The 22,609-nt window shown below is 43.2% G+C and overlaps 1 protein-coding gene across 6 annotated transcripts in view; it reads right to left on the bottom strand.

Annotated features, from left to right (window-relative positions):
* DZIP1 (DAZ interacting zinc finger protein 1) overlaps nucleotides 1-19,704 on the bottom strand; it is a 45,976-nt gene extending 26,272 nt beyond the window's left edge. Inside the window, exons 1-6 of one of the 6 annotated variants that reach the window (XM_048933188.1) lie at nucleotides 13,767-13,823; nucleotides 10,334-10,520; nucleotides 10,116-10,189; nucleotides 9,541-10,032; nucleotides 3,913-3,997; nucleotides 2,395-2,522 (exon numbers count right to left, since the gene is read on the bottom strand). In XM_048933188.1, coding sequence (XP_048789145.1) covers nucleotides 2,395-2,522; nucleotides 3,913-3,997; nucleotides 9,541-10,032; nucleotides 10,116-10,189; nucleotides 10,334-10,358 — 804 coding nt within the window. In that variant the 5' untranslated portion in view covers nucleotides 10,359-10,520; nucleotides 13,767-13,823. Of the gene's footprint in view, nucleotides 1-2,394; nucleotides 2,523-3,912; nucleotides 3,998-9,540; nucleotides 10,033-10,115; nucleotides 10,190-10,333; nucleotides 10,521-13,766; nucleotides 13,866-19,565 lie in introns of those variants that run through there. The other 5 variants (XM_048933191.1, XM_048933190.1, XM_048933186.1 and 2 more) reach the window with 5 other exon arrangements.
* Nucleotides 19,705-22,609: the final 2,905 nt, after the last annotated feature.

Genomic DNA, 22,609 nt, shown 5'->3' with positions numbered 1-22,609 from the left:
CCCCCCCCTTTTGGCTGGGTCCATTTTTAGCAACTGCAGCCATCCTTTGCCAATGAGCTCTACTACAAGCTACGTGAGGAATCAGGCACTAACAACATGCTTAAGAAGAATAAGATCTTCTGTATCCTTTCAACTCAACAGAAGACTGCAGACCAAGAACTTCAAGTTTTTCATCTAAGTTCTTTCCAGCAGCAAATCTTCTCATAAAAGATGGGGAAGATGTTTTCAGTTATCCGCTGGACACAATGACACCTGAGTTGACTGTGGACTCCCAGTAGACAATCTGCATCTAGTTGTAGTTCATATCTCTATCTTCTCTAACATCCCAGAAAAACAAAGAGGTTTCAAAAGCCCAACGTAACGCTGCAGCTTGTAGCCCTAGAACATTTCAGGCAGTCCTCTTATAGTTAAGAGTCTTAGCTAAGACACATGACATCAAAACAGGCCCTTAAACTATTAAGAACAACTGCTCTATGCTGCTATGAATAAGCTCCAAACCCTAAGAAAAAAAACAACGCTTCAGGTACAGAAGTCTGTTTATATGAGGGATGTTCTGGAAGTAAAGCCTCCTATTTTATCACGTTAGCCCAAGATAAAATATTCCACTAGTTTTATGTTTTTGTTATGTTTTCTTCTTATCTTCTAATAAGAAATATTAAAAAAATAAAGTAAACTTTGCTACTTATATACATTAACTATATTACCTATCTTACATGCAGCTGTGCAGGAACTGTAGAGTCAGGGCCTGAACCAATGACTCACCAACTGAGGAAAGGACCAAGTCAGCCACAGGAGCACAGGTGAAGGCAATTCACCCGTGTGAACAGAGCCTGGCTCCACCCCTCCTTATACCCCATATAAGTGCTGACTGCCACAGGGAAAGGTTCTCTTTCTAGAGATCTCTCCTCTGTGGAGTCTTTCATGTGAACCTGCATCTTCAGATATAGGTCAGCATTCCTTCCCTGTTTGTTTCTTTTCCTGTTCTCACCATGACAGTCTTTCCAGCTGTAACACCAACTGAAACAGCAGCCCAAGACAATTCCTCCTTAATCAATGCAGCCTAAGCAAGCCAAAAAGTTGGACGTGCATGCAGGAGAAGTTGAACCTTCCCACCAATACCCCATTACATTTGTTGCTGTGCCACAGATGCTATCAAAGGGTTTGACATGGAAGTGTATGTGAAGTAGAGATGGGTAACTGAATCTCTCCATGCAGAAGCTGTGCTTGCTGACATTCATCAACTCTTGCTGAACGTTTCTGGAGACCAAAGAGTGAACATCAGCAGAGTGAGGCTGTGGATGGTGTATTTTCAGTAAGGGTGGCAGCAACAGTCAGTCATCTCTGCTGGTGAAAGGTTTTAGGAGTACAGCATGTGGGCTCTTGCTTGTCGCTGGAGAAAATGCTCAGCTAATGGTGGTGACTGAAAATGAGTGCTTCATAGCTGAGAATTTTCTCTATCAAATAGGTTTATTTTACTCTACTTTTTCAACACAATACAGGGCAAACTATAACACCAGGATAAGTGTTTACCTCAATCATTAGAAGTATCTAGTTCTCTTATACCAACAATTTCCTCCTCAAAGCCCTTCTTTCATAAAAAAATAAAAAACCCACCCATATTTTGATGGCTAACTATCCAACTGCACTTACTTAAACAAAAATGAAAAATGTGAAATGATCTGAAATTATGAAGATGAAAAAAAATTAAACAGGCAACAGATTCTTTGTTTCTTTTTACAAGGCAGGAAGCACAACTACAAGAGTCAGTAACGCCCAATTATGCCTTCACTGTATTTACAAATAATTACTGCTTTTAAATCTTTCTGTTTTAAGAGGTTTTTTTAAATTCACACAGCACAAAGACTGCTTTTACCTTGCCTCTAGTATTTAAATCCTGGTAGGACATGCAAGTTCTCAGTAACCTGCATTACCTTAAATTCTTTTACACCTCTGTTAGTCTCTTTGCAGCAAAGAACAAAATCTCTACTAGCAAAAAGGATATCTTAGTTTACTAGGTCACATGTGAAATTAGTTATATCTGAAGAAATTTTTAACCATCACAAAATATCATGTTAAATATAAGTTATATTTCACCATAGCAGGACCAATTCCATCTGCTGCTTTAACAGCCATGCCTGCCTTATCAACTGTTCAGTGCTAAGAGAAGAGTTGCCTGAAGTATTAATTTAAAGATACATGTAAAAGAAAAAGTAAAGGGAAAGGAGGTGTTCAAAATTCACAGTGGTGGGGTTGCTAAGTTCTACTGCCCAAGCAACATTCTGCCAGGCAGGCAAGCTGTGGATACATTTTTGCTCCATTCTAGCTACAAAAGGAGTGAGCACAGACTAAGGCACTACCTCCTTTCTGAAGTTCATGTTATTCAGTATACATTACCTTGGAAAATCTGACCATGTTAGCTTGCTGTTCTGCTTCTAACTGGGATTTGGTGAGCTGCAACTGCTCCTTCAGTTTCTCAATCTCATCCTGCAATTTGTCTGTCTTCGCTTTCCTCTTTTGTTCTGCTAGGAAAACAAGACAAAAAACCTGATTTTAAAAACATTGGTTGCAATTTCTGTAAAAGTGTCCCTTACCACAAATGCTTCACTATAGTGTGACATCTTCATCAAGCATGACTCAAATTACTTCCCTTCTAACTATCAACATTCACCAAAGAAGCTTTTAAATGCATATGTTCTCCAGACCGCTAAAATTATTTGAAGATAAAGACCGAAAAATACCAATATTAGAGACAGGTGAAGTAGTTTTATAAACCACTGGCAAGAACAGCATTACATCAACTAATTTTAAGGTGTACCATAGGAATCTAAGCAACACAGACTCTAAGAAGTCTCTGTGTCTAAGGAATACAGACTCCAAGAAGAACCTGTGAAGGACTAAGTGGACCTCAATTAATCATTTCTGTTAGGTTCAATTTGTTCTAAGTAACTTTTATAACAAGTCTAGCTAATTATTTATCTGGAGTGAGTGGGAATGCCATTGTGAAGGACTTTAAAAATGTTTCAAGTTTAAAATATGTCAAAATTATAACCTCTTTTATCAGTTTACCAAGGATTTACTATGCTGCTCATCATCTGGGAATCCAAGCACAACGTAGAGTATAACTACATTATGAAGTACAACTACATTACAGAGTATAACTACATTATAGAGAATAACTATGTGAAACAAATACAACAGTTTCTGGCTAACTCTTTATATGATAGTTAGTTCAACTGGCTCTGCAGCTCCTTTCACAACCTTTTTTTTATGAACCATAAAGTCCACGGGAGATTTTTCCTTCTTCCACTCTACCAGTGGAAAACCACTCACTGTTCTTGTTTTTCTTATTTGCTTGATAAGATGCAGTTCACACCTTGCAAGATGATTCCCTTTCTCTTTCCTCATTAATGCTCTTCTTTTTCCTCCTATCCAGTCACTGCCCCTTCCTGATACATGCTAGTCCTTAGTAGAAATCACAAGCATGCAGTGTACTAGGAAGGGGAGAATTTAGGAATGAACGAAGCAAACTTTAAGAGCAGTACTTTTGAAACTAAATGCTTTTGAATTAAGAGAGAAAAGAATAAAAGTGGTATAGCAACCAAAATCACCACAGATACATGAAGCTGGATTATTCTCGACAGTTTCTTGTTCTTATCATATTTTTACAGTCAGCTTAGTCCAGGAGAGTCTGATCCTATCGAAACTGATTTCAGGTAAGCTGGATTATTTCTGTACTAGTCATTCACCTAGATTCACAGAATGAGTTTTTGTTACTGCACTGTGTTCATGTTTACCTACTCCTTTATAACACGTATAGCTAAAGAAAAACAATTGTGCTCTGAGGTCTGCTGCTGACTGAAGTATTCAGCAGGAATAGATTGAAAAGGCACTGTAAAGAACTGAAGTACATACCAATCTGAGATTCTTCTGGATGACGCCTTAGCATATGACCTTGTAAAAAGGAATAGTTCATAAAAGCCTTCTCACAGAACTGACACTACAAAAAACAGATAACAATTATTATTACTTGGTATATATAGCAGTGTTTATATTATTTTGTCCAGACATCAAAAGTATATTGAAAATCTATGCAGAAAGACTGTTCTAAGTCTTGATCTCTCATCTCATTATTATTTTCCCAGACAAGCAAAAAAGGAATTGAGTTAAAAAGGAAAAGAAAAAAAAAAAAGTAATAAAAGTAATAATGTGGAAGACACAAACAAAGAAGAAAGTCAAACACTGATAAAAGTTATTACGTCTTGATAGGTTTTGGCTCTTAATAAAAGCCAAGGAACTCTCAGGATAATCCTTCATCATCTGCATAGACAACTTTACTAAGTTCCTTTATTGCAAACTTCATCAAAAAAACAAAGAAACAAAGCAAATTAAAAAGAAAACAAACAACAGAAAAAGCAATAGGTTTGTTTTATAACTTGTCCTGCATTCTAATGGGATGTATGACAATTTCTACTTCACAGTCACATCTGAAGTCCAACTTAAATTCCAACTGTTTGGAAAAAAGTTTATCACCTTCAAAGTATATCACTGTAATGTTCAGAATATTAGAAACAGATAGAAAACACAAGAACAGGAGCTTTATTTACATGTTCTGGAACGTACTGATAAGACTGTGAATCAAAGCCCCTAACTGATTTAGACAGAAGGAATGAGAAACCTTTTCTCAGAATTCTTTTTCAAATACTCAGCTGAATCCTTTTCTTTCTGTACTGTGATATGAACATATAAATACTGACCCAATGGATTCCAGACCTTGTCATCAAAATCAAAGTTCCAGATTTCATATTTATACAAACTGGGGGAAGATCTCCTTGAGAGCAGCCCTGCGGAGAAGGACTTGGGATCCTGGGAGAAGAGAAGCTGGACATGAGCCAGCAGTGCGCACTTACAGCCTGGAAGGCCAACTGTGTTCTGGGCTGCATTAAAAATGGGTGGCCAACAGGAAGAGACAGGTGATTGTTCCTCTCTACTCAGCTCTTGTGAGGCCCCATCTGGAGTACTGCATCCAGGCCTCGGCAACCCAGTACAGGAAGGACATGGAGCTCTTGGAGCGGGTCCAGAGGAGGACCACTAAGATGATCAGAGGGCTGGAGCACCTCTCCTGTGAGGAAACATTGAAGGAACTGGGCTTGTTTAGCCTGGAGAAGAGTAGGCTCTGGGGAGACCTCTTTGTGGCCTTCCAGAACTTGAAGGGAACATATGAACAGGAAGTGAAACAGCTGTTTACAAGGGTGGATAGTGATAGAACAAGGGGGAATGGCTTTAAACTGAGAGGTTAGATATTAGGAGGAAGTTTTTCACACAGAGGGTGGTGACACACTGGAACAGTTTGCCCAAGGAGGCTGTGCATGCCCCATCCCTGGAGGCATTCAAGGCCAGGCTGGATGTGGCTCTGGGCAGCCTGGTCTGGTGGTTGGCGACCCTGCACATAGCAGGGGGTTGAAACTGGATGATCATTGTGGTCCTTTTCAACCCAGACTATTCTACGATTTCATCTAATATTGAAAATACTATCAGTAATAGTGAGGTATCTTCCAGTAAACCCTGAAACTATGAACCATTAAAACAAATTTTGATGGACAAATGCAGACATAAGACCCTAACAAATACACACAAACACAAAAACCAAAGCCAAGACAAACAGTACAACAGCACAGCACTGCTACCAAACCAAGAGGGAGCTTACAGTGTAACAGATTGCACAACACTTAGGGAATTAAATTGGCTGTGAAATCATGTTATTCATTCAAGCGCAAACTTCATGTCAGGTTGGTGCTGCTAGTGAAAGCAAGCTCTTACTGCAGGGAACAGGACTAACACAGGCAATATCTAGGGTCTGAATTATGTAGCACTACCCTTGTAGCTACCAGTCGCTGTGTTAGATACAATGTGCTGTGTGTCAAGCAACGTGGTGCATAAACAGATAAATAATTGTATGCAAAGCATCAAAAAGTGAAAAATGTATTACAATAAAAATTTCAGATAAAACAAAAGGCGTTGGCAAGAGTCATAAATTTAAGACATTTAGGTAATTATTTTATTGTAGCATTTCACAGTTGAGTTTACTTTAGTGGTAGATTAAAGCCATTAAATTTGAGTTCCATATTACAGTTAAGAGAAAGAAAGTGTGCCTGCACTTGAAAAACTAAAGATGTGAATAGATACTAAGAGACATCTACAAAACAACCAAGATTCTGGGTGAACAAGAAGAAATCTGAACTAACCCCAAGGAACAACTGCAAACTTCCTATCATCTGGCACTGTAGTTATGCCAAGATCATAGCACAGATAGATCATAAATTTAACACTTACTGAACACTCTACTGCCTTGCATTTACAAACCCCGAAAAGAGTTCATTTTAACTCTGGCATTCAGACTCACAGTCCTGAAACCACTGCTGGAACTGCAGAATTTATTCAATGTAACACAGTTAACTGAATGTTCTCTTCCCACATGAAACTAAGTAACTTACATTGATGAGAATTTACTAATAGAGAGGAAAGAGGGAAATGAAACTAAAAATGAGAAATAATTTCCAATTTCTGTGTTACTGTGAATGCCACCAAAGAGAAGTGATGAGCTAAACTTGCTACCAAGCTCTTCAGCTTCCACTGAGACAGCTGTATCCCACCAACATTTCAGGAAGACTTGGTAACATTTAGCTGGCAATCACAGCATGAGAATTACATAAGTTTGCATGTACAATGCTGCACATGATCAGCTTTCTTTTGCAACTCAGTACAGACTCTGCTCTGTAAGTTGTAATAAGGCTTTTTTAAAATGGTATCAGCTTGTCCTTAAGACAGTCCATCCACAGAAGTGGTGGATGTCCCTAAAGACATCCAAGGTCAGGATGGACAGGGCTCTCAGTACCCTGATCTAGCTGTGCATGTCCCTGTTCATTGCAAAGGAGTTGGACTGGATGACCGTTAAAGGTCTCTTCCAACTCAAACTTTTCTGTGATTCTAACACTCAAATGCATGCATTGAGGCAATGTTCCCATCAAGTCTACAATATGTATGTTTACTCCCACGGCATGAAGCCTGCATTTCCTTACAGAAACACTTGAGTCAGCTTAGCAGCTAGAAGTGGAAAATTGCTGCTTCTCACAGTTAAGGCTGCTATACCACATTTTGAAAACTGTGCAAACATCCCTATGAACCTCCAACAAAATAAATCCTGTGACTTATGTTCCCTGCCTTTTTGCAGGAAAGGAAGGAGCTGTTTTCTTATGGGATTCAGAATTGGATGTGGGAGGTGCCTTTGCCCAGTTGCAAGAACTTTGCTAGCCTGAGGACACTGATGCTAGACGGTGAGTCTAAGTGTGGGCATACCATAAGAAAACTTGTATTGGCTCAGTGCTTTAACTATGGTGTGGCTAAGGAGAATTTCAACAACCAGAAATGTTAGTATTCCAAGATTTTAACAAAAGGAAAAAAAAAAACCACAAAACTTTAATCTTGTAAATAAAAAGAGCTACCCTGAAATCTTACATCAGGTCTTCACCCAGTACACTCCTCAGACTTCAGATTATATTTGAACTAGAATCTGCAGTCCTGAAACATGCTGAAGCTGACAAATTTTCAAACCACTCTATTACATCCAGAACAACAATTCCCTCATCAAATAAATAAATAAGTAAAGATGGCAACACACTAAGGCTCTTGGGAAATATGCTAAAGGAGCAGACTGTTGTGCTAGGGATGAGCTATGCCACTGGTGTTCCTAACGTGAATTGCTCCTGAGTTACATAAGGGGCAAAAACTTTGTGCCTGGAGAACACTACTGCAGAAAAGTGGCAACTGGCCTGCAGACAGGCTACACCCTAGCATCAATGCTGCTGTATGTACTCTAGGAATTTCCTGACCATAAGGTACACAGGCAACAGAAAGAAGCAGCACCTGTATCGTGGGCTTTTGGGTGTGTGTGTGTGTGTGTGTATATATCCAACACTTCAGATGCGTCAAGAGCAAATCCAAGGCTATGGACCACTTGACAGTAAACAAGATTTGATACAGATGATGCAGCACTCTCAGATGTCTGTGACAGCAGCCCAGCGCCTGCACTTCAACCTCTCACCCAGCAGGCAAACACAGCCCATCAGAACCGGGCAGCTCAGTGGGGCTCAGAGCCACAAGAATCATAGCCACAAGCCAGCCATAGAATCATAGAATGGCCTGGGTTGAAAAGGACCACAATGATCATCTAGTTTCAACCCACTGCTATGTGCAGGATCACCAACCACTAGATGAGGCTGCCCAGAACCACATCCAGCCTGACCTTAAATATAAATATGGGCCCATGCTATTCCTAAGGAGGTGAGGCAAACTTTATATTCAATTTTTCAAAAACAGGGGAGCAGTTAAGCACCACCATTTCCTGGGCAGCCACAGCTTGCCACTGCCTGTAACTCTCACAGCTTATAGCTGAGGCCAATTCCCAGCTCTCTTCACTCACACATACTGGGCAGAGCATTCATGCTAAGGGATACCTTTCAATATTGAGGGGATCCTGTCCGTGACACAAACTAATATATCACATCCCACCTGTGGGGAGACTGACTAAGATTTGCAAATCTCCTCAGGATGGATTAAGGTGAAATAGCACTCCAGGTCCGTGCATAAACATCAAGTACAATGGGAGGTTTCCACAGAACAGTTATCCTGTAGACACTGGCCTTCTCACAGCTACATCTGCCTAAGCTCTGTGGTTGTATAGGAAATCAAAGTAAGCCTTTGTCTCAATTAACAACTTCAAGAGAAGAAAAGAGAGAAAGAGAGACAGATATCACCAGCCTTGGATCCAGGATCAGATCAGTCAAAGGGGTTGTATGGGGAAGAGAATCCATCCCATAGCCCCTACTTACATGCCCCAGTTCCAGGATTGGTTAAGACACCAGGCCCTCCCTATGACTTGACCGTTTCTTGACCCTTCTCTTGCTTCAGTTCCAGAAGTGGCTGAGATACCACTCACATTAAATGACACTAGGTTCTTCACTGTGGCTCAACTGTCTCTTGGGGCACTGTCTAAAGCTCACAGTACAGTCACTTAGGACTCGTCCCTTACATGCCTGAATGATTTAACTTCCACACATTCCTCTCACTACCAAAACACAGTAGAATTTCTGTCAGAAGTTGAATACCTGCATACAATTGAACAAGTCTAAGTAGAACTCAATTTTAGGTTAGGATACCTGGAAGATGTTCATAGGAGAACTAGGTCCCAAAAATGGTTTAGCTGGTTTAATCAAGGTCATAACGACATCACTTGCCAGAATTCATAATAATCAGGCTATCAGCTAACTAACTGAACGTTCACTCTTTAAACATCTTTCCTTGTAGCAAAATAAATTATTCTCAGTTATCACCTACAGGGTCATTATGCCTTTCTCAGCAAACTTAAAGCTTCCCATTCTCTTTTTTTCCAAAAATATCTTTAGTTCTTGTTGTCAGCTTATCCCTGTTGTCAGAACCCTCGTTACAGCAGCTGTTTTAAGATGAACACAGTCCCTCTCCTCTCACCTGGTGGTAGCTAGCTCGGGCCTCCAGCATCATCTGCTGGGTGCTGATCATCTTCTTCCTGCGCCGGCACTCCTCCTTCAGCCCCTTGACCTCTTGGGCACGCTGGGCCACCTCCTCGGCCAGGCGGTCGCGCTGGGCTTGGGCCGCGCACAGAGCCTCCTCTAGGCTGCTGAGCTGGGCGCTCAGGTACTCCTGAGAGTGCAGCAGGTACTCGGTGCACAGCTGAGCCAGGCGCAGCAGCTTGAGCAGCAGCGGGTCTGCGGGGCCCTGGCAGTGCGGGCAGCGCTCCCGCTCGGCGCTGCAGAAGGTGACGTGCTCCAGGTGCTCCTGCAGGGCCGCCACGTCGCCCTCCCGCCACACCCGGCCCACGTCCACGGCGCTCAGCCGCCGCCAGTCCGGGCCCTCATGGCGCCCGCGGAACTGGAAGGCGGGAAACGATCCAGAGCCGGCCGCGGCCGCTCCCGCCGGGAAATAGGCGCGCTCCGTGAAGGGCTGCGGGAGAGAGGGGTGAAAAGAGGCGGCTCAGAACGAACCGCACCGAGCCCGGCCGGCCCACCACCCACCACAGCACTCACCATGTCCGGACCGTCTTTCGCGTCCCGTTCGGTGCCGGCGTCCTCCGCGTTGTTATGGCAGCCGCGGCCCGGGCCTGCGCGGAGGGGAGCGGGAAGTGAGGCCCGGCCCCGCGGACCGTCCCGCCCCGCCCCACCGCCCCGCCACGGCTCCTACCCGCTGCCCCCTCCCGCCTCTTGCCGTCCTGCAGCGTTCTCCAGCCCCGCCGCAGGACCGGTACCTGTGGCACTACTCTCAACGTCCATCCGCTGCGCCCCACTGCCTCAGCTGGCTGCTCCGTGCACAGACCCCAGTGGCGCTCGCAGCCTCCCTCCTGTCAGCCGCTGTCACCGACTTTCCACGGCCCCACAACATAGAATCATAGAATCAGTGTGGCTCTGGGCAGCCTGCTCTACTGGTTGGCGACCCTGCATGTAGCAAGGAGGTTGAAACTAGATGATCATTTTCATGGTCCTGCTGATGGTCCTTTTCAACCCAGGCCACCCTATGATTCTATGATTTATTACTCTTCTCCAAAAATCTGCTCTTCCTCTCACTGTTTCTTAATATATCATTCCCCAATGCTGCCTCTGCCATATTGTCACATTCTATGTTTTCATCTACCTGTCCTTACAGTCCTTTCATCACACACACTTTAAACACACTTGGGGTCCTTCCCAGACACACACCTCTCCAGTAACATTCACACAGCATACACTTCTAGGTTCATCTACATCCTATATCATAAACTCACAGAAATATTGTTCATAAGAGACCTCTGGTAAAGTTCCAGTCCAACCCTCTTTTCAAAGCAGAGCAGCTGTGGCTTCTGCGTGGCTCCAAAAGCCAGTCCATGACCTCTCTGGGCAACCTGATACCTGGCTGTGCTATCCTCCTGGTGAAAACATTTTTCCTAGTGTCTCACCTACCACCTCCTACCACCAAGGAGAAATTGGTTCTGACATCTTTGTAACCATTCTTCAAGCAACTGTGAGGCACTATTACAATGCCTCTTTGCTTTCTCTTCACCAGACTAAATAAGCCCAGCTTCTTCAACCTCATTTTGTTGTTCATGTTAGAACCCTAATCCTGCTAGCTCTCCTCAGCCCCCTTTTCACATCCCTCAGGCTTCCCTTAAGATTTTAATCTACTCAACTCCTAGGAATTCCTCACATAGGACTTGCAATGAGCCTCAACTCTCTCATCTACGTTTTTTTACAATGCCCACTCCAATAAAAACAATGGTGTGACAACCACTAAATCACAACATATGTCTACTTCCATGCAAATTAGAACAACACTGTTTTATGTACTAACGTAAGAAAAGCAGGATCATAGGATGGTTGAGGTTGGAAGAGACCTTTGGAGGTTATTTGCGCAACACCTAAAGCCAGTTGCCCAAGATCACATCCAGGTGACTTCTGAAGATGTCCAAAGAGGCAGACTCCAAAACCTATCTTGGCAACCAGTGCCAGTGCTCCATCACCCTCACACTAAACTGTTTCCTGGTGTTCAGAAGGAACCCCCTGGATTCCTGCTTGCTTTCACTGCCTCTTGTCTTGTCACAGGGCACTGCTGACAAGAGCCTGGCTCAATGGTTTTTTAGCTTTAACTTCCCTTTGAAGTCACAAGCTCTTAGTTTTATGTAGCTTGGTAGTTTAATACAGTTGTCTGCTGTGCCCAAAATCTTTTTTACTTTTCCCACATACGTGAATTGATCTAATGAAACACACTAGGTGTTCCTACAAACATAGCCTCCCCTCATTTTTGCAGACACAGTTTGGAATACATACATCCAACCAATGGTCATGGTAATCCTTAGGACAGAGTTACTCTGTGCTGCCCACCACAACTTTTTTATATGTACTCTGGCTGTATTTTGACTCTGTGCCAGAAGGCAAGCAGGGCTGCATATGGCCTTTCCTTCTAAAAGAAATGTGGGCATGTACCAGACTCGTGCAGCAAAAAGATGGACCTCAGGTGAGGAGAAATGCAGGTATGATACTGAACACTTGTACCTTTCCTGTAGTCAGCGACCAACACAGACACACACTTGAGCCACAACAACAGGATGCATCTCTGGTTCACAGCACAGACCCTGGCCTTTCCTTCAGCCCTCAGCTATCAAACTCCAGCCAGTATCAGAGAGACCCAGACTAGTCACAGGGAGAATCACACACACTTTAGCAATAGAAGACTCAAGCGCTACCAGCCTCTCCAATTCTTCACACTCCTGCTCAAAGGGAAATCTGAAGGAAGCTTCTTCTTTTTCATATTCACAAAGAACCATGAGAATGTCTCTCTTGCTTTGTCGGCACAAAGAAAAGTTACACCCTTCTGCCACTCTCATGCTTGTAAAACAGTTGAAAATCAACCTTTCCAAGAAAATACCTACGCCCAGCAAAAGGTCTCATTGAACTACAGAGTGAACTGAAATATAGTGGAAGCTAGAACAGTGAAATTAGTATCAAGAATGAAGGACAGCAAGCTCTCCTGCTTGTTGGTTCAAGCCACCATAGCTGAAAGCAATCTTTTAAAAGATTTGGCACTACTGCCTGTTTTTTGGACCACCTACCTTAAGCCTGCTGGTCACATTTTACTACAATAACTATGGTTCAGGACATGTTCCCTCATTATCTTCCATCACTTGCAATGTCATTTTTTAAATTTCACAGAGATATCTACAGATGTGCTGAAATGACAACATTTCAGCAAAATGTAGTATTAATCTCACATCGGTGAGAAAGCAGAATTTTCTCACATACACTTTTATTTGCAAGTAGCTAGATTTAAAAAAATGCTCACATACTAAATAAGTGCCATGAACACCTTAAAAAAATTTCGAAAATTTATAGCAGAGTATGCTTCTAGTAATAGGAACCACAGTTACATATAATGAAATCCATCACCCCAAGACCTTTGAGCCTAACATGCCCTATACGCTTGACCTAAGATAAATTTCTTTACTTAGAAAACAAGAGAATTTCATGAACTACCACGCCTGCAGCGTGTCAAGCAGGAGCTTGAAAAAGCACACATGACATAAGAGTCTGACTTTAACTCCTATATGCACAGGTTTAACTAAAATACAGTTGTTTTAAACGAGCAAACTTAAACCAAACCTGTGGATTATTTTCCTCAACTGACATATTTAGTTAAGAACATCCATGCAGAGCTTCATGCTGCCCTGACTAAACTCGCTATAACTGAACCGTGACAAGCGCTGCCTGTGTGCCTGTCCTGGGTGAGTCCTTGCGCTGCCCAGGCGGCCCTGGAAAGACACAGGTGGATCAGAACCCACATTTCTAACACAGCCTCTGGACACGGAGCCTCAAGTGCCCAAACGAGCAGTTCTGAGGAGGCCGCGTTAAGACGCACTCCATGCTGAGGCTTACTCCACGACAGGGGCAAAGCCATCCCCCTCCGAGCAGGAGCCGAGGCCCCGGGGTAGGACGCCGGGCTGGGCTCCTGTCCCCCGGGCCGCCCGCTACCCCGAAGCCCTGACCGCGCCCGCAGGCCGGGCCCGCGGCAGGCGGCTGAGCAGGCCGGGCCCTGCGGGAGGCCCTGAGCCGAGCTCCATCACCCGGCCAAAGCCGCCGGCTCCGGCGGGCGGCCTTCCCGCTCCCGCTCACTTCCCATCAGCAGGGCTGAGCCGCGGCGCAACAGGCGCTCACCTCGGGCGGCGGGCGGGGGCACGCCGAGAGCCGGCCGCCGGACGTGGAAGGGGTGCGGGGCTGCGGCTGCTGCCCGCCCCCGGCCCGGGCGGTCCCTCACGCGAGAGGAAAGCTCCCCTCTTCCGGGGCCTCCTCCTCCCCTCCTGCTCTTACTCGTGTGGATCCAGCACGGCTCGCTGTGCCGCAGAGCCTTTCAGCCCGGCGCTGTCCGCATTCAGCTTGACACGCAGGCTAATCGGTGCAGCAGGGCAGGTCATGCAGAGTCACAGAATGACTGAGGTTGGAAGGGACCTCAAAGATCACTGAATTCCAGCCCTTTGCCATCAGCAAGATTGCCACCCATCAGCTCAGGCTGCCCAGGGCCCCATCCAACCTGGCACTGAACACTTCCAGCGATGGGACATCCACAGTTGCTTGGACAGCCTGGGCCAGTGCCTCACTCTCTCCTCTTTTAGTTTAAAGCCATTGCCCCTTGTCACTATCAGACCATGTAAAAAGTCGGTCCCCCTTCTGCCTATAAGGTCCTTTCAAGTACTGGAATGCTGCAATGGGGTCATCTCAAAGCCTTCTCAAAGCTGAACAAGCCCACTTCCCACCACTTTTCTTTACAAGACAGGTGCTCCAGCACTGACCACCTTCATGGCCCTCCTCTGGACCCATTTCAACAGCTCCACATCCTTCTTCCTGTACTGGGAGCCTTCCCAATTTTCTTCCTCTTCTCCACAGGGGTTCTAATTACTCTTTCCAAAAGAAATGCCATGCAGCTTACATGAAAGGGAGGAACATTTGAAATAGTGTATATTTAAAGAAAATAATTCTGCAGATGCAATGGAGGAAATGGCTGCTGCATGTTCACAACACCTAATGTCCATCAAGGAGTCCTGCTGGTTCAGAGTGGCATCACTGTTCTCCAAAGTACATTGACACCAAGCTCTGGAAAGACTTTTTCCCTCAAGACTTGCCAGTAGACTTGCCAAGACACCCAATTTTCCTTCCCCAAAAATGAAATTATCTTGAGAACATCTTGATGCGGGCACACATACTGTGGACATATCTCTTTTGGAAAAAGAGATATGAATGCTTCAGTTTTGTATGTCCTAAGAGTGCCTGAGTATGCTGCAGTCACTAATGACATTCTGTCCACAGTATCAGGCTAGAGTTAGTCTGACATAAAACCTGAACATAGGTGAAATCTGGAAATCTAGTCCTCACTACTGACTGTTGCTTCTGCAGATCTGCTGCTCATATTAGGCTGCACTAACTGCCAGAGCAGGCACTGCTAGAGGAAGATGACAATATTGAAGCTTTAGTGTGTTCAGCCTTAATTAACACCAATACTGAAGAGAGGACTTTTTGAAAACAAAAAGAATCAAATTTCTTCTGAAAGTGTCTTCCTTCCTCTGTAGCTATGCAATGTCACAGTCACAGCTTTTATGGGCAATGCTTAGAGGCAAATAAAATAGACAATACAATTTAATGAGTACATTATGGGAATGGCTGGAGCATTCAGAAAGCAAGAAGTGCATGCTCAGTCCCTTCTGTGCCCAAGAAGTTTAATACCTCATGTCCCTCTGGAAGTGCCCCAGCTGTTACCAACACCATAGGCTGTTCAGCATGCATTTTAAGAATCTATTGCTAAAGCTGTTTTACATTACATAAATGTTGTCTGGGTGAGAAAGTGTTCAAGGTTCTTGTCAATTGATTATGGGAGATGTGCATTAAGCGTGCAGATTCACTTGGATCTCGGTTGCTTATTACAGTATCTGTTTAATATGAAATGCTCAATCAGGCCTTGCAACAAGAGCTAGAATAAAGTTTTGTGTTTTGTAAGGTTAGGGACATCACCATGTCTGCTAGAGAAAGTCTCATTTCCTCTTCCTTCCTTCCTTCTAGAGCTTGATTAATCTTCAGTTACTTCCTACAAGTGGTACAGCCTAACTTGGCAAGGTTGGTTTATTCTATCCACTTGCTAATGCCTGCTTCCTCCTTCCTTGCCTTATATCATATATAGCTTGGTGATTAAGGTACTCTCCTAAATCCTGCATGGATTTAGCAGCAGAGGAGACCAAGAGCATTTTAGTCTTTCTCCATCTGCTAGACTCAATGCAAGAAGCTTATGATGGCCAGCAGTCTGTTTTGAACAGACAAAATTATTGTTCAAGCATAGACAATGGTGGACAATCACCATAAATCCCACATATAAATCCCTTCCCTTTGCTTTCTTCCCATCCCCTCCCTCCTCTTCCCAACCTTTTCTTAACAGTAATAGATGGTAGCTGAATGCAAATTTGGGGAAGCTAAAATAAGGGCTGAGGCATTCAAGACTTTCTAGAGTCCTAATTCAAAATACCTTCTTCCCCTTGCATTTTTTTTATTTCCAGTTTGTTTTACCCAGTCCTTTTCACACTCTTTCCCTGTTCTAGCCAGTATATCTCATTACTTCCTAGCATTTTCTTTTCCACATGCCAGCCTTCTACAGGCTACAGTTAAATAAAGATCATTCCCAGTTAGCAGTCCAAATTTATCAAATAATATAGATTTAATGTCTACATTAATGTACTTAAGTCTACATTACTCCTTTAATCATCTACTTAATGTAGAGGACTCTGGCACTTAATGCAGTCCTCTAGAGGTACTTTGTGTGCGTGAGGGCTTTATGGAACTGTTTTGCATTATCCACTGTTCTGGAAGGCTTTTTCATGCTCTGTTGACACAGCGTGTTGCTGACTGTGCTTTTTCTTAGTACAGTACAGGAACAAAGAGGTAGGGAAGAACAGAACTTTCTAGGAAGTAGAAAAAAAACAGCTACGGGGCTGCTGGTGAGGAGAGCAAAGAACTAAAGAATTAAAATAGTACGAGGCAAGTGATTTAAATGCAAGAAGTAATCCTCAGTCACTGAGATTAAAGAAAGGCATTTATGAGGCTTGTTGAGGGCATCTGCAACTGGAGAACACAAAGAGGGGAGGTTATTCTGATTGTGGGGGAAACTATCGTAACATCTTGGCCTCAGCTATTTGGGAAATATCCTGGCTACCAAGGGAAGGTGCCAGGGCTTAGAATGGCCACCTGCTCTCCACAGGGTCTGTCAGGACAGAGCCTGTCCCCACCCACCAGGGAGCAGGGCAGATGAGGAACAACTCCCTGCGGCAGGCAGTAGGCTGACACTGGGCATGTGGGCCCATGGCTGCCCATAGCAGGACGAGCATCAGGCGTCCTCAGCCCTGGGCAATGCTAGGGATGGATGAGCAGAGACAGTGAGGCTGGTGGTGTCCTGGAGGTCCTGAGGAATTATGTTAAGTGAAGTAATTATCTGCATGTTTTGTGGAATGGAGGAGGATACCTCCTGTTCTGCAAGATGTTTTAATTTGAGAGGACTGTGGAGAAATTGTCTTGGGAACTGAGAAACAGACTCTTCACTAATCTTTCTCTTACAGCGATCTTGGAGTGACGCATGCCGGTAATCATTAACTGGTGGAAAGCTGACTTGAACAGCATGGTACGGGTACAATAATAAATCTGGCCAGATTCTCAGTTTATTTAATCTTTTCCTTCCTGCCAACTCCCTCTACTGCACATTTTTCAACATCAATACCTATAGTATTTACATTCTTTCAATCTTACCATCACTTAGTTTACATGAGGAAATCATTTAAGTACATATTCCCATACACAAAAACAACGCATTTAAAATAAAAGAAAGGTAGGATGAGCCACTCTCCTAAATTTCGCTCACAGTCCTGTGAATCTACCAACACACAATTCTAGCTATGATCTAGTAGCTTGAAGAGACGCTGCCTCATTTAGTTTAACGAATTTCAAGTTTAAGTACTTTAGTCTTCTCTAAGTCTTCTTCTTTTCTTCAAATAAAATATTTCTTTCAAAGGTTTGTCTTCATGCAACAGTTCTACCTGGATTTTACTGAGGCAGCCATACAATTTATTTATCTTCCTTTCTCCCAAGCATGGAGGGAATTCAACTTAACTCTAAAGAAATATCTGCAAACACACTGATTGTGCGTTTTATCTACTTTAAACATAGATATTACTGGAATAGCTTCCTGACTTTTTTATTTGCGGTAATACTTAAGCCATATGCCAAGAACAGCATTGTGAGTTTTTTTCATTTTTTCTTTGGTGAGTGTAAACCGAAATTACTGGCTTGTTTCTGATGACTTTTTGCCTTCCCATTGCCTTTTTGTCAGTGTACATACAATAAGGTAATTACAGGTATTTAAAAGAGAAATGGTATCATAGCTTTAGCACACAAACCAATGCTTTCTTGACCACTCAAACTCCTTTCTTGGCCTGGCATAGTTTTTGTACGTCCAAAAGTCTCAGGGCACATGCTGCATGCCTCTGTGAGAGGAGGAGTGATGCCAACTTCAGCCTGGCTCACTGCCTGATGTAGATATGCAGTCAGCATATCCTGTAGCCCTGTCACTCATCTTGGGATGCTATGCTGAATTGCATTTGATTTGCTTTCAGGCAGTCTGTAGCACTAGACAGGGTAGATATCTCCATTCCAACACGTGGGTTTCACTCAGTGAGTTTCACTCAGTTAAGCTCAGGTTTGCACTCAGAAAAAAACATCTACTGTCTATCATATGACTTATGCGGTATTTAACTTGTTTGTATTTAGAAATCAGTGATATAATAGGAGCAATAGAAAGGTCAATAAACACTGAAACTGAATCAAGGACTTTTAACGCTTTGCTGGGTGAATTTTTAATGGCATGCAATGAATTGCAACTCAGTTACAGGGTTTTTTTTTTCTGTGACTGGGATGTTTCAGCATTTTTGTTGAACAAGAAATAAATTGTATGAAAAAGGAAAAAGAACCACCGTTTCTCAACTTTAGTACCTCAGCCATGAAGGCTTAGATCAAGTGTAGCATAGTGTAGAAATACCAAAATATTTTAATGTTTGAAGCAAAATTTCTTGACTTGTAACTTCATAATAGAATTTTTATTTCAAAATATTCCTTGCTGCAAGAAATGAAATGAAAAACTGCTTTAAAAGAGGTAAGTGTGTTTCATATGCTTTGCTTTGTTAAGCCTTCACCCCATCAAAAATCCACAAGAGTGAGTTTTTGTCTGGAATCAAAAGACTTGAAAAATACAACTCAGGTTTAATTGTTTCAATTTTAAGTTAAGTTTAAATATGAATTGCTACTGGAATATTTCTTGTTCAAAATAAACCCCACAAAAGTATCTGCTACTCATCTAACTCTTACTAGGAATCTAAGATGTCAAGGTAAAGAGTAATAGGGGATTTCTAGTCTCTCCTGCCCCATTTGATGCTTCATTGTACCAGAAGTTTAAGTTAGGCAGGAGATAGTGACTGCATTTTGAGATATCTGGAATTTGTTGCTGCTACCATGGCTAGGGAGAAAAGTTACAGACATGGTATAATTCCCCTGATTAAAATACATTTAAAATTAATTGTAAGGAAACATGCATGTCTTATTCCCTTTTCCAACATCTGTCCTACAACCCTGTTTATAATTAACCATTGTGGTATAGTTTAGTGAATAAGTCAGACTCAAGGACCCATATTAAAATAAGCTTTACATAAAAAGAGACAAAATGACCTATAAAATGACCTATAAAAAGCATCTTTATAGCAGCATAAAAAGCAGGTAGTAGCTAGTATATAGATATAACATCTAACCACAAGGTTGAGAGCTAAATAATTCCACTCCAGAAACATGGTTCTCCCATCACAGATGTGCCAAAGACATACCTGTGGAATTTTGTTAGGGCAATATGGAGGGAAAAGCATTTACAGAGGCTAACCTTACCCTAAAGAAGAGTGGTCCCTCATGTTCCCTTTCAAGTTTATGGATGAAGATATGCTTTTCCAAGTGGAAGTTTAGACAACTTTGTGTGTGGAATTGCAGTCTGTAGGAGCTTCTCTGCTTCCATTTGCTGCAAAAGGACCTAGAAAAGAAATAGGTCTAAAGCAATCACATTTAAATACCAATCCAAATGTAAAACTACAGAACTACTAAAACAGGTGGCTACATAAACAGCAATTCTTTGTTATCCATATATGTGGATACTACTACTATCCCATTTAGCTCCAAGTTTCTGGCAGAGATGTGAACAGATGAAAATAAAAACAAGGTATAAAGTCTCAGAGATTTCTTGCAAGAAGGCCTTGAGAATAGCATCTCTGTTACCATCTTCTCTCTCCTATATTTCCATACCTATATTTTCATACTAGACTGTGTATATAAGGTAACAGCTGCCATACTGCCTCTTCCCCTGCATCAGGAAATGGTTTGGTTTGCTTGAGTGTTTCTGGAAACAGAGTTACTAATTAAAACATTAATTGTCAAGCATATTTGCTCATGGGTATTGAGCAGGGTCCTTCCAGTATGTTGTGTGTTCTTGTGTGTAATGTAGACAGTATCTTATGATATTTCAGTAGGTTTCTCAGTTAATAAACAGAAATATAAACTTAATAGTATCCCTACACCATGTCGCTCCATTCTGTTCACCTGCCTTTTAAACAGCAATGAGTGACTTACAAAGTCATCCCTTGCTAGTGGATGCCCTCTGCTGTTTCTCCATGTATCACCAGCAGTAACAGAAAATTCCTTGTCTTTAAACTTAGTTTTGTCTTTGCCATCTGCTCCAAAACTGCTACAGAAACTTGCTTCTGATGCCAGCCTAATTTTGATTAATCATTTTAAAGGACTTTTTGCATTACAGTTGTGTTGCTCTGCTATTTTTCAAATTCCAGAACATAATGTTCACGTCATGTGCACCAGTCTTTTCTTTTTCCTCTCTTGCACTGTCAGCTTCTTAAGTTGCTAAAGAGAATATGTGTTAAAGATATATTCTTTTTCCACTCAAGTCTATAGTTACATTTTAATTGAACTATAAATGTTTTAGGATGTATGATCATCAAGAATATTCCTACATGGTTTATGGTTTCATTCAAGAATTAATGTGTGGGCATCTGTGTGCCTGATGAGATTTTTATCACAGACAAACAGTTTTACTTTGACTACGTCATTCAGTACTGTTGGCATTACACACTGCTCTTTACATTACTGTATCAACCTGAAATATTGACCTTCTAATAGCTGCTCGTCAAGCATCTATCCAAAATGCTATTTGATACTTTCGTCATAGTACTTTTGTCTTGTCTTAAGGGATTTGAACCGTTGTGCTTGGTATTCCAGTATTAAATACTGAGTTTTATTTCAGATTGTTGCTATTATCATAGAATCATAGAATCACCAAGGTTGGAAAAGACCTAAAAGATCATCCAGTCCAACTGTTCACCTATTACCAACAGCTCCCACTAAACCATGTCCCTCAGCACAACACCCAGCCTTTCCTTGAACACCCCCAGGCTCGGTGACTCCACCACCTCCCTGGGCAGTCCATTCCAGTGCCTGACCACCCTTTCTGAAAAGTAATACTTCCTCATGTCCAGCCTGAATCTCCCCTGCCGTAGCTTGAAACCATTCCCCCTGGTCCTATCACTAATGACACGAGAGAAGAGGCCGACCCCCAGCTCACTACAACCTCCCTTCAGGAAGTTATAGAGAGCAATAAGGTCTCCCCTGAGCCTCCTCTTCTCCAGGCTGAACATTCCCAGCTCCTTCAGCCTCTCTTCATATGGTCTGTGTTCCAGACCCCTCACCAGCTTCGTTGCCCTTCTTTGAACATGTTCCAGGGCCTCAGTGTCTTTCTTGTAGTGAGGGGCCCAAAACTGGACACAGCACTCGAGGTGCGGCCTCACGAGTGCTGAATATAGGGGAACAATCACCTCTCTGCTCCTGCTGGCAATACTGTTTCTGATGCAAGCCAGGATGCCATTGGCCTTCTTGGCCACCTGGGCACACTGTCGGCTCATGTTCAGCCGAGCATCAATCAATACCCCCAGGTCCATTTCCTCTACGCAGTCCTCCAGCCACACCGCCCCAAGCCTGTAGCGTCGCCTGGGGTTGTTGTGGCCGAAGTGCAGGACCTGGCATTTGGCCTTGTTGAAACTCATCCCATTGGCTTCAGCCCAGCTCTCCAGCCTGTCCAGATCCCTCTGTAGGGCCTTGCTACCCCCAGGCAGATCCACACTTCCAGCCGATTTGATGTCATCTGCGAATTTACTGAGGGTGCACTTGATGCCCTCATCCAGGTCATCAATAAAGATATTGAAGAGGACAGGCCCCAGCACCGACCCCTGCGGAACACCACTCACGACCGGTCGCCAGCTGGATTTGACTCCATTCACCACCACTCTGTGTGCCCAGCCCTCCAGCCAGCTCCTTACCCAGCCAAGAGTGTACCCATCCAAGCCTCTGGCTGCCAGCTTCTGCAGGAGAATGCTGTGGGAGACAGTGTCAAAGGCTTTGCTGAAGTCTAGGTAGACCACATCAACAGCCTTTCCCTCATCCACCAGATGGGTCACTAGATCATAGAAGGAGATCAGGTTGGTCAAACAGGACCTGCCCTTCATGAACCCATGCTGGCTAGGCCTGATCCCCCGGTCACCCCGCACATGCCACATGATCTCCCTCAAGACGATCTGCTCCATAACCTTCCCTGGCACCGAGGTCAGGCTGACAGGCCTGTAGTTCCCTGGAAATTCTTCCGCTAATCTTGTAATTGAGTGCCTATTAAGTAAACCATCATTCATGATTATATTTTTGGTTATCTTAGGGGCTTGAGGTGCTAATTGCCCCACTGTACTAAATTTATATGGCTTTGGTTACGTTGTTTTCTTGGGTAAAATACTGTAACAGCTATTATATTCTGGTTGGTTCATTTTTAAGCTTTCTTATATTGTCTTATCCATAGTGCAAGAGTTGTCAAATTCCAGCTCATGCTG

The sequence above is a fragment of the Lagopus muta genome, chromosome 1 (genome assembly GCF_023343835.1).
Source record: "Lagopus muta isolate bLagMut1 chromosome 1, bLagMut1 primary, whole genome shotgun sequence".
Taxonomy (NCBI): Eukaryota; Metazoa; Chordata; class Aves; order Galliformes; family Phasianidae; genus Lagopus; species Lagopus muta.
The sequence above is the reverse complement of the archived record's forward strand: the minus strand, read 5'-3'. Positions and strand labels throughout refer to the sequence as shown.